This window comes from Cyprinus carpio, chromosome A15, assembly GCF_018340385.1.
Source record: "Cyprinus carpio isolate SPL01 chromosome A15, ASM1834038v1, whole genome shotgun sequence".
Taxonomy (NCBI): domain Eukaryota; kingdom Metazoa; phylum Chordata; class Actinopteri; order Cypriniformes; family Cyprinidae; genus Cyprinus; species Cyprinus carpio.
The window spans coordinates 15,647,463-15,659,704 of NC_056586.1; the positions used below are offsets into that span (position 1 = coordinate 15,647,463).

Sequence of the window (12,242 nt, forward strand, 5' to 3'; positions counted from 1 at the left end):
ACTGCACAGCTTCAATCAAGAAATCAATCATTTTCTGCTTGTTGAGTTTGTCTAACGAGGTTGTAAACTCAGCATTTTTACTTTTGCAGTGTGCAATTATAATTACCAGTTACAGTCTCGCCACTGAGCTTGGAATAGTAATTATTACACAGAGAGGCAAAGAACATTTCCACATAAACATGAGCAAGCTCCGAGGGAAGTATGGTAGAATGAAAAGGTGATGATGGCTTCCTATAATTCCAATAATGGCCAGCAGATGAGGACTGCATTAACATTTGGTGGTTAACGTTCATAACTCTTCAGCTCTGTGGCATCACTTAACATTTCTCTGTTATTGCCACAAAGTCCTCTGTCTCACCTCATGTATATTTCATAAGTGTTGCTCTTTTCCTTACCATTTAATTCTTTGTGGAGTGCAAATACTGGGAACTGATGAGCAGGTCATTGTATGGGTAATTTTTAGGAGAGGCAAGATTTTCATTTTTCCCTTTTCCTCTCTAGATTCTTTTAAATCATCGCTATAAACTGAGGCAGTTTGCTTATAATTAGATGTTTTTATTCACCAGAATGACCCCATTCCAGCAGAAAGAATGCAACAAAACAAAAAAAGTCTTAACAGTGACTCTGTTGCAAATAGCTGTGATATTGCTGTAATTAGACAGGTCTAATGAGCTGTGTAATCATCAGGTAAATACTAAAATGTTTTTCTTACACTTTGAATGCATGTCGTTTTAAAAGGTTTTCAAACATTTTTCAAGGCAAAAATATTTTTCATAATAAAAAAAGAATGAACATTCAAGACATTTCTTGGAATTACTTCTTCTGACCTGAACAAAACCTTCATAGAAAGGTTTTTTTTTTTTTTTTTTTTTTTTTTTTTGTTGTTGTTGTTGTTGTAGAATTACACTGTCTGACCTGAATTAAACTTGATGTTGTCGATTTTTTATGTTTTTGAAAGGCTACTTTTATTTGACCAAAACCACAGTAAACAGTAATATGGTAAAACTTTTTTTTTTTTGCAAGTTTTGCACTGTTTTCTATTTGAGTGTTTTAAAATGTATTTTATTCATGTGATGCAAAGCTGAATTTCCAGCAATTAAGTCAGTCCTCAGTGTCACATGATCCTTCAGAAATCATTCTAATCTGCTCATTTTGTGTGTTCAAGAAACATTTCTTGTTATTATTAATGTCAGGTATGCTGCTTAATTATTATTATTTATTTTTTATTTTTTTGTGGAAACTGTAATACTTTCTGGATTCTTTGATGAATGGAGAGTTCAGAAAACAGTGTTTGTTTTATATAAATGTTTTGTAACATAATTAATGTTTTTTTTACCTTCACTTTTGATCAGTTTAATACATCCTTGCTGAATGAAAGTATTAATTTAAAAAAAAAATACAGTATTAGTATAAAATGTCAATATCATAATACAAAAAATAAATCTTTTGAATGGTAGGCTATGTGTCTATATATTTTAAAAGTACTTCACTCTAATGGTTTTCTTGTCCCATGAAAATTAAGTGACATTTAAGATCAAGCATTAATAATGTTTTATATTATTTTATTAATATTGTAATATCAATTTTATTTTGTTTTTGTGAACTAAAAATAAAAAATTTGACAACTTCTTTCAGAAAACGTATTTCGTGTGAAAAAATATTAATTGACTTGCCGTTTTAATATATTTTTCTCAGTAGGTGTGCACATTAGAGTAATCTATTTAATACGAGCACTTTGATCTTGTAGTGCACAACAGGCGAAGACTTCCTCCTTTCGCCTCAGTCTGCAATTGACATGAAATGTTAATACATGAGCCATTTAATCGAGGGCACTATTAGATTATGTACGGTACAAACTTTGCGCGAAGCCTGAAGTTGTTCCAGTTGCTGACGCTAGGAGCTGTCCGCGGTGCTGAAACGGCTCGACTCAGTCTGAGAGGTGCTGACAGAAACTGAACATTCTCCGGCTCTCCTCCGTTCGCAATAACAAATCTAATCAGAGCTCCCCGTCTCGTTCCTCACAGCGCGTGCGGCGGAGGTCTCACGGAACGTGTGTGTCCTGCTCCTCTTTAATTATTCGGAAAGTGTTTTAATACAAGGACATATTCTGTGATAGGAGCCCACTGCCGCGAGCATGTACTCGACAAGAACTTACACACCAAACATGGCCATTCTGATTCTGGCCGTATTTGCTGTCGTGTGGATGGCACGAGGGCAAGGTAAGAATTTATATTTATAATTCTAAACATTTTAGACTTGTTCTGCTGTCCACGCGATTAACGGAAGAGTGTACGCGCAGCTCCACAGACCCCGACGGGAAGATGATGTGAACCCATTTCTCACTGTATTGTACATTTGTTGGCGGAGAAAAAACTCAAGCAGGTTTGTGTTGAGGAGGTTTATTTAAGACGTTTCACTAGTACTTTGGTTGCACTCGAGCAGAAATGTGTTCTCTCATCACACATTGCCCAACAGATGGACTCGTAAGTCACAAAGTCATCGGTGTATTTGTGATAAAGCCCGCACAGGATGGACTGCTCCGCGCTTTACAGTGTATTTCCTTCTTGCTCCACGCTCTTCTATATTTATTTTTGGCATTGTGTTATTTGTATTCGAGTCAGAGATCTATATGTTTAATAAATTTTTCTTGTGTAATGGCTGTAAGTTCTCGTTCAGTATTACATGATGTAAAGTTAGTACACAAGCCAGATCTTTGGTTATAGATTTATCTTATCAGAATATATTAAATGTGATTATGCATAACAAGCTGAAAAGTTTGAGGTTCAACAGGTTTTTAATTTAGGGATCATAGTGTGGTGAGACTAAGGAGAATTATTTATCTACTGATTTAGAAGTGAATTGTATTTTCAGTGATAATCAAGATTGGACCTTCACCTTCACAAGTCACTGTAAAATGCATTTTATTTACAGGAAAAATCCATCCATAGTTAAGTAAACTTATTTAAATCTCTTTCAGTGACTATTTTAATTTATTGTTGTAGAATGAAAGCAGCATAATCACGTTAATTTTTTTTTTTTTAACTAAAGCACAATGTTTGGAACATGAGATTTATGTAGGTGACGTTTTAAAATTAGATTGGTCTGTTCTAATATAAACTGGCCTGTTTCATCCACACTTCCTTTACACCACACTGTTGACAGAATAAAGGAATGACATCTTCTGACATCCAAAACAGTTTGCATGCTTCGTATCTAATATTTGTCATTTAACATAGGGGACTAAAATGTTGTCAGTAATATTTGACGTTGATATTTGACATTAGTTTGTCACGATTTGCATTTGTTTTGAGGATTATGTCAGTACAGAGCCTTACAAAGTTCATGTTTATTTTTAAACATTTATCAATCCTACAAAAATATAACACTAACTGCTAGCCATGCATTTTGCTCACTGAAAACTGCTACAGTCATTTTCCAAGCACAGCATAGTCCATGCTGCACTTCATTTTCGCTCCAGAAAGCTATTGTACACCACTACCTAAGAGCTCTGTGTTGTTTTTATCTTTTGTCTGACAATTCCCATCACTCTTTTTTTTGTCTTACTGTAAAACAATACAAGGGATAATCCCTGTGTTATTTGTCAAGAGCTGCTCGATGCAGTATACTTTTGAGAGATGCACAGCACTCAATTCTCTGCTTAAATATTCTATGCAGTGTCTTTTTCATTTGAAAAGTAAGAAAGAAACTGGAATTTGATTGCGTCAGCCAAATTATATTTTTTAATCTATACATAATTTCCATCTTGACGTTCTTCCAGTTCAAGAATACCTTTGCACTTTTACTCACCTGTCAGTCGCTGCTGCGAAAACACTTGTGAATCAATCATCTCACAAGCCCCTCATCATTTGGGAAGAATCTTTCATTTGCAAATGTGATATGTTTCATAGTTTTAGGTGGCAGGGTTTAAATTGCGGTTCATAGTTGAGACTGATTGACTCCATACCTGACTCCATTCTGTCTTTTGTCTCAGACTCCTCTTGTTTATCTGTACTAATTACATTTTGCACTGTATTGATTACATATTGGTGACTGGAACATTGACCTCTCTGCTTTGAGAGGTGTATGAGTCAGTTTTTCCGATCAGTCACCTTCAGGACGGGTGTGATGAGGCTTCAGGGCTGTGCGCTGAATGGCTCTTACCTTGAAAAGCACTCTGACTAATGCACAGCTCTATCATTCCACACTGAGTACAGACAGCAGGCTAAAAGCAGGGCCCACCACTCACAAATGGATGATGGGCTGCACAAGAAACTCAGGAAGGTCTGTGGGTCAATTTGCTTGGGTCTGTGCTGTCCTGCTGTGATAGACGCAGATGTAAATACACATTTAGCGCATGCACACCAGGAAATGCACACAGGAAAAGACAAATGTTAATGTGTGAAAAATAAGTGACTCATGTTACGGATGTTTTGAACAAGGCAACGGTGCATTAGCAAGTATGAATGTTTTTAAATGAGGTTCACTGGCGTACAGGTCACCCCCACGGCTCCCTTATGGCATTGTGAGCAAATGATATATGGTTAAATTTGTAATCTGCAGCAGTTTCTAATACATACAATAACTGCGTCTAAGCATACAGTATATGTACATATGTATGTTGCATTTGCAAAGACTTTTCAATGCAGCATAAGTGTACATGAAATCAATGAATATTGATTTGCATGCACAACAGACAGAAATCAAGTGTGCTGATTGTCATGACAGAGCAGCTGGTGTAAAGATGTTGTAGGAACCTTTACCAGCCTTACCAGCTGCTTCCCTCTAATGCTGCAACATTTAGATTTTAATAGAACTTCATTCTAGAATCTTTGCTGTGGAATCACTTGTCTTATTTACAGCAGATTTACACTTTGAAATATATTAATCAAAATATTTGAACATAGCAATGAAAAGTCATAATGAAGATTAAAAGAAATAGGGATGCATGATATATCTTTACAATAGTTTTGAGTAAAAAATGCTGGTTAATATTATGAAAAAAAAAAAAGCTTTGTACTACAAAAAAAAAAACAAACAAAAAAAAGATACCTCCAGCGTGAATTTTAAAGTTGCTAACAAGTTGCTGTATCAGTTTGGAAACCAGAAAGCTTATTCGCCATTGGTTCCCCCTGACATTTCCTTAGAGAACTGCGATGAGAATTGTAAAAATAAAAATGTGATCTGTGGTTAATGTTACTTAAGGGAATTTTCTCTTTTTGTTGTACAAAATAAACTCATATGTCCTACATGAATTTTAATATTGCTTACATGTTGCTATATAGTGAAAAAAACTAAAACATAGAATTAAACGTAAAATTTTGGGTATTTTGAATTACTACTTCAGTTTTGAAAGACTGAAGTTGTATTTTTTGTAAAACATACTTCAGTAACCTGTTTTATTTACAACTTTCGAAAAATTATTTTTTTTTACAGTGTACAAGTCCCACAATGGTTGTCTCATTAATCAAGCATGTAAAACTCATATCCTTGCTGTAGCTGTAGTCTATATTTAGCCACATGTTAGCAAACACAGCGGCATTAAAATCATTTGAGATATGACTGTAGTGCCGAATGGTCTCAGAGCAGCGCAAGTAACATCGCGGAGTCGTTTGAGCCACTGTCTGTGCTCTAGCACTGTGTGAGCCATCAGACATCCCAGGTCTCCACTGAGAGAATAAGAGTGTCAATGAAGGGCTGAGTTAAAGGGATACTCCACCCCAAAATGAAAATTTTATCATTAATCACTTACCCCCATGTCGTTCCAAACTCGTAAATGCTCCATTCGTCTTCGGAACACAATTTAAGAAATTTTGGTTGAAAACCGAGAGGCCTGTGACTGTCCCATTAACTGCCAAGTGAATAACAGTGTCAAGGTCCATAAAAGGTATGAAAGTCGTCGTCAGAATACTCCATCTGCAATCAGACGTACAATCTGTAAGCAATCTGTAATCTTTTGTAAGCTAAGAAAACAAAAATAATGAGTTTATTCAACAATTCCTTTGTCAACAGTCTCCTCTGTGCACTGTTTCTATGTGTATTTAGCTTTGATTTGAAAAGAAAACAGCGCATCCTTGTGGAGTGGATGACACAGAAGAGCATACACAGCATACAGTGATATGGAGAGACACAGAGGAGACTGTTGACAAAGGAATTGTTGAATAAAGTCGTTATTTTTGTTTTCTTCGCTTACTGTTCCCGTCGCTTCATACAGTATAACCCAGATTGCACGTCTGATGGCAGATGGAGTATTCTGATGACACTGTTATTTACTTGGCAGTCTATGGGACAGTCACAGGGCTCCCGGTTTTCAACTAAAATATCTTCATTTGTGTTCCGAAGACAAACGGAGCTTTTATGGGTTTGGAACGACATGGGGGTAAGTGATTAATGACAAAATTTTCATTTTGGGGTGGAGTATCCCTTTAAACACCGTGCTAGTCAACCCAGCCAAAATCAGCCCTCGAGAGGGTGAGTCCCACAGCCTGACTCCATTACCCAGAGCACCAGGGGAAGGGTTCGGCCACACTTCCTCCCATCGTAGCCGACCCTGCTCCGAGAAGCTATTAGGCTCACACCCTGTCTTTTAGGATCAAGCAGTATCACTCAATCAGCAATTTATCAGTGCACTGTGTCGGTCCAGGCAGTGCTGGAGCAGAAGGATGGAAAGGGGAGTGATTGTCAGCTTGACCTCTTGACCCACACACACACACTCGCTCAGCTGTGTTTCAGCAGGAGCTGTGAGGTTGAGTGTCTGCTCTCATAGTCTTTATTACGTCCCTGATTAATGAGTCGGCCGCTGGGCTGGATGGCCTCCCACGGCCACACTGGCAAACCTGCCACTTCTGTAATGCTGATGAATGGTCAGCTGGGACAGAGCTCAGTAGACAGTACTGCTGGGAGAAATCTGGATGCTGTCAGGGTGACCCGCCTCCTGCCGTTAGAACAACTGGCACATAATGCACCATGGGCATTTCCTCTGAGGAGGCAAGGGAGGCAGTGCCTCTTTGAAATTTGGTTGAGAAAAAACTTCACAGTACAGAAATAAAATAATGACAAAAATATATAGCATAAACCCATGTATAACTCACTAATTTTTATAGCAAACGTAACATAAAAACAGAAACACTGTGAGTTTGGTGGGGGGTGATTGAGAATGAATCCATGACATCCATAGTATTAATTTTTTTCCATACTGTTGAAGTCAATGGCTATCAGCAGTTGTTTGGGTACCAACATTTTTCAAAATATCATCTTTTTTTTGGTTTCAACAGAAGAAAGAAATTCATATAGGTTTGGAACAACTTGAGGGTAAGTAAATTATTGGATATTAATTATGCCTTTGATGCTGACACATTTTCCAGGATAAATAAATGTTAGTTGCATACACACACACACACACATATAGAATTTTTACATTTTCAATGTAATTTTCTAAAAGTATATATAATGTGTGTGTGTCATATATATATGTGTGTGTGTGTGTGTTTGTGTTTGTGTGTGTGTGTATCTTATCAAGTTAGTATTAGGCTAAGCATTTTACATGAATCCCAAATAATAACTATAAAAAGTCACACATTTCAAATTTCATGTTTATTTTATTTGTGAACTGATGTTCTTTTCAATAGTCAACCTATTTTGGGATCATCATTCATCAAATCTCAGTAAACAATGAGAGGTAAAAAGTGTCATGATGGTCACAGATATGGAGATGAACCATTTATTTCACTAAGCTGACTGCTTACTAAGAAACCCTTATAGATCGTGTTTTCTCGTTTCAAATTTTTCATTTTTGGGTGAACTATCCCTTTAAGTGTAACTGGAACATTAGTTAACATTGGATTAAAATAAAGCATGTGAAAAATAGTGAGGACTTTTCCTCATCAATTCAGAACACCACTGCTCTTACCATCATACAGTAACTAACCCACTTAAACAGCATTTGAAGTTCTTTTGTACATCTGAACATCTGTGCAGCCGTGATGATCAATGACTTTGTCAGGTTTCCAGAGGCCAGATGGTAACGATGGAAAAGTAGGGAGTTCAGATGTAGAGATGGGATTGAAATAACGTGATTGCCTTACTGAACTTGTACTATAATGGATTCGGTCTATATATGGATGAGAAGAAGGCACAATGTAGCCCAGGAGTCTGACAGGCTTGAGTCTAATTATAAAACTCGTATTTTTGCAGTCTAGTCTTTATGTTTGCTCTTGACCTAAATATGCCATAGTCTATATCCTGTCCTAATGATTCCCATGCTGTTTTGTAGTGCAACATTGCACTCACACATTGCGCTCACATGACTTGAAAATGTTATTGCCCATTTTTGCTGTTTTCTCCATTAGCCCTGATAAAAATGGAAGACCTTGCCGCGGTGCTCTCATCCTTTAACCCACACTGTATGTATGTTTGTCTTTATGGCCTGCTTTAATCACTGGCCATGACAGGAGTGTGGGGTGTAATAGTGCTTTATGTGCTTGTCCTGCCCCTTCCATAATTCAGCCTGCCCTGCTTTTTACATCACATTCTACGGCATTCTAGGAAGTGCATTATGGTTTACAATTAAATTCAGTCTTGTCCTTCTCTAGAAAATGAATGGGCGGAAATTGCCGATGAGAGCATGTTTTATAGATTAAACCTCTTATTAAATGAATCCAGAGTCTTATTTGTAAAATTGTATCTGATTGAATTCACAGACCCGCTCCCCCAGCTTTCATCGTAAATACACATGGTGATGTTTCAAGGGTGGCGGGATTATGTTTGTATAGATTAACTGCAGATGGTATGTATTATGAGACAGATGACGACTGATGTAAAAAGATATAATCAGATAGATGAAATTTGAATAGAATATGTAGTGTTATATTAGACATTATGTTAGGTATCAAATATGGTGTCAGATGTGTTTATGCAAAATGGTCCATAAAACAGGGCTCCAGACTGCGACTAATGTGCCCTTTCATCGAGATATCATTTTGTGCATGAACTGTGATGTCCAATTCGTGAACAAATGACTCATAAGAACCAGTTCTTTTCAATAAGTCAGTCAAAACATTAAATGAAACAACCTTTAGTTAGTGGTTTAAATCTGACTAATTTGGTGAATCATTCAGAGGTGTTCTCAACTGACTCTTTCACTGAACCATTTTGAGATTAAGTCCTATTCATGAACAAATGACCAGTTATTTTTTAATGAGTCAGACAAAAAGTCTTAAGAAACAGCCATTTGTTAGCGGTTCGAATCGGACTCATTTAGTAAATCATTCACAACTGACTCTTTCACTTGAACCCAGAGTCTTTTTAAAATATTTTTTTTTTTGGTTAAGTCTGTTTGAGTCTCTTAAGGTTTTTATTTTCTCGAACAGGCATAAAAAAACACCTTTATTGCGTGACTCTGTAATATGGCTCCTAAATGTTTACTTTAAGGAACCAATGGCTCCATTGTCATTTTGTTTTCAGTCTAGAGCCCTATAAAATATATATTGTGAGCATGTACAGAGACTTCAGTTTGTGTAATATTTGTTTTTTTCTCTATATTTGAAAAGTGACCTTTGAGTGTGTTTGGGCTTTAGAAGTAAAATATGTCTTTACCGCCATTCCAAAACCCTGCTGAAGGGCCCCTAAATGTTTTGAGCTGCTGATAAACGACAAACTCCCTCTATCCCCCTCATCACCCCCACCTCTGCCTGTCTCTTCTGGCGAGGAAAAGCAATTTGCTCTTGGTGATCCGATGCAATCAGTTGCTCCACATCTCTCTAAAAAAAAAAAAATTAAAAAAAAAAAAAAAAAAAAAAAGGGGAAAAAAAAAAAAAAAACTTGCAAGAGAGGGACATCACTATTAATTAAAGCTCACGCTGCTGAGTTCTGATGATCATGTGCAGGAACTGCAAATATTCAACACCTGTTTTTTGATTACCAGTGATTAACCTATTGCAGTGTGCCTTAGACTGTCATCAAGAGCCTTTCAGTGCATGAAGATCCTCCTTAAACACTCCTTTTTGCAGCGCTTGCGTGAAAATTAGTGTTATTGTGCCTGTGCGTCTGCCCCTCCTTTAGGACAGAAGTTGTGAATCAGGCTTTGACAGTTTCCAGGTGCAGAGGCGATGGTAAAGCTTTATCACGCTCTCTCTCTTTCTTTCCCTCTGCCATAACAGTCTCTGAGGCATGCCTGACACTTTCACAGCCTTGTGAAGTGTGTATCCCAATCGCTTTTCTCCCCAGCGCCGCTTCTCTCGGGTTGTGTTCATTCTCTTCAGAAGCACTTTTGCGTTTTGCCATGTGTATATATGCCTTTTCCCCTTTTGCGCCTGCTCCTCATCTCGTTCAAGAGCTTGTCTGATGCGCTAAACATCTGCGGTGCTCAAAAGCACCTGCATGCCCGCTCAGCCTCTGTATTCTGACAAGCTTCCACTTCATTTGAACTCCACTTCCATGTTTTTTTTTTGTTTTTTTGTTTTGATTTTTACTGTATATTATTAAATCGGCAGCTCACGTTGTCACATGATTACGCATCTCCAGCAGGGCAGATTATGAATGGCCACCTCCCCATCTGCGGCAGTCTTGACAGCAGGCAGAACGCCATCTCCGTGTCAATACCACTTTTCAGAGCTGATCCCTGCGGTCCTTTCATTTAGATTTCTTCGCTTGTCCACCAAGACGCACAGCTGGGGTTCCACCAATGCTGCTGGTGACGCCTGTAAGTGGGCTGTGGGACATTAGCGGGATGCTATTAATGTGTAATTCCACAATAAAGGCTTTCAACCCACTTGAGGAGAGGAAGGAAAGCTTGTGGATATTCATTACAAATCAATGGGCCAATCTTCCATGCCATCGGCTGGTGTCCTCCGCTCTATTTTTCTTCCTATCTCTGCTTGGCTTATGCTGGTGATGTATTGCACTCATAAATATTGTGGTTCTTTACTGCTAGGCTTTTTATTAGCAGTATTGATGGACGGACTAATTCAGATATCTGTGAGACACAGATTGACCCAAACCTTTGCTTCACTTCTACTTGCCTCCCTTTGTGAAAAATAATTACACTGTACTTATTAAAGAGTACTTATTATGGAAATAATATACTTTAAAATAATATTCTTAAAGGGACAGTTCACCCAAAAATTAAAATTCTGTAATTATTAATTAAAATCGATCCAAACCTGTATGTGTTTCTTACTGCTGAACACAAAAGAAAATATTTTGAAGAATGTTACCAGCAACTGTTTTGTGACTAGCATTCTTCAAAATATCTTCTTTTGTGTTCAGCAGAAGGAAAAAAAGAAATGTAAAGAAATGTGTTTTTATACTTAATTGCATGTTATTTACAATCAAATGAAAATGTGTTGTAATTTATATATTGAAATCAGATTGTTTAATTTAAATGCATTTAGTTGTACTTGCTTTTTTTGACCCAATTAAGTAATACTTCAGTACACCTTTAAATATAATTTCATAATTCTATTGTCTTTGAAATATGGTTAAAGTGTACTGTCAAATGTATTGACAAGAAATCAAGGTAAACTAAAATATACTTTAATGATGCATCAGTAATATAAATTTTTTTATTAAATTTCTATTTGTAATTGCACATTTGTAGTGATGAAGTTGCAATTTAGTACATCTAATATATTTAATAATACACTACAGTTAAAATGAAAATAAATTATTTTTTGTATTTTAGCATATTAGTCAACACATTAAAATAATTGTACTTCTTTAAAGCATGACAAACGATCACTAAAACAATTATTTAAAATGTACTAAAAGTAAAACTTGTAATTTTACATAATTACGAAGTGTACTTCTTTAAATGTGTACTTAGGTGTGTTAAAGGGGTGGTTGACTGTTTTTTTTCTAGGCTTGATTGTGTTTATGGTGTGCAGTCTAACGTGTGTTCATGCTTGGTTTTTTTTTTTTAAAAAACGCATTGATTTTCACATAATTTACCTTTATTCCACACTGAACTGTCCCTTCTCTGATAAACGCCTCGATTATTTCCTGTTATTATGAAGCCCCTCCCTCAGAAATACGCAGTGGGATGAGATTGGTCAGCTGGCTCAGTGTGTTATGATTGGCTTAACCGCCTTGAGAGTGCGTCTGAACATCCCACCCCTCAAGCTCAGAATGTGCTCCGGTTGTATTGTAAACAATGACGTCCTCTATATCGCTTATCAATTTGAGCCCGATTGAGATGCAGAGAACATTAATGAAGAGGATCACGCAGAACCTGTGCAAGCACGGCTCTT

The 12,242-nt window shown here is 36.9% G+C and overlaps 1 protein-coding gene across 1 annotated transcript in view; it reads left to right on the forward strand.

Annotated features, from left to right (window-relative positions):
• The first annotated feature begins 1,878 nt into the window (after positions 1 to 1,878).
• The window catches only part of LOC109104359 (seizure protein 6-like), a 152,893-nt gene continuing 142,529 nt past the window's right edge, over positions 1,879 to 12,242 (forward strand). The window contains 1 exon segment of the mRNA XM_042771699.1: positions 1,879 to 2,219. Within this exon segment, the coding sequence (XP_042627633.1) occupies positions 2,135 to 2,219 (85 nt within the window). The 5' untranslated portion in view covers positions 1,879 to 2,134.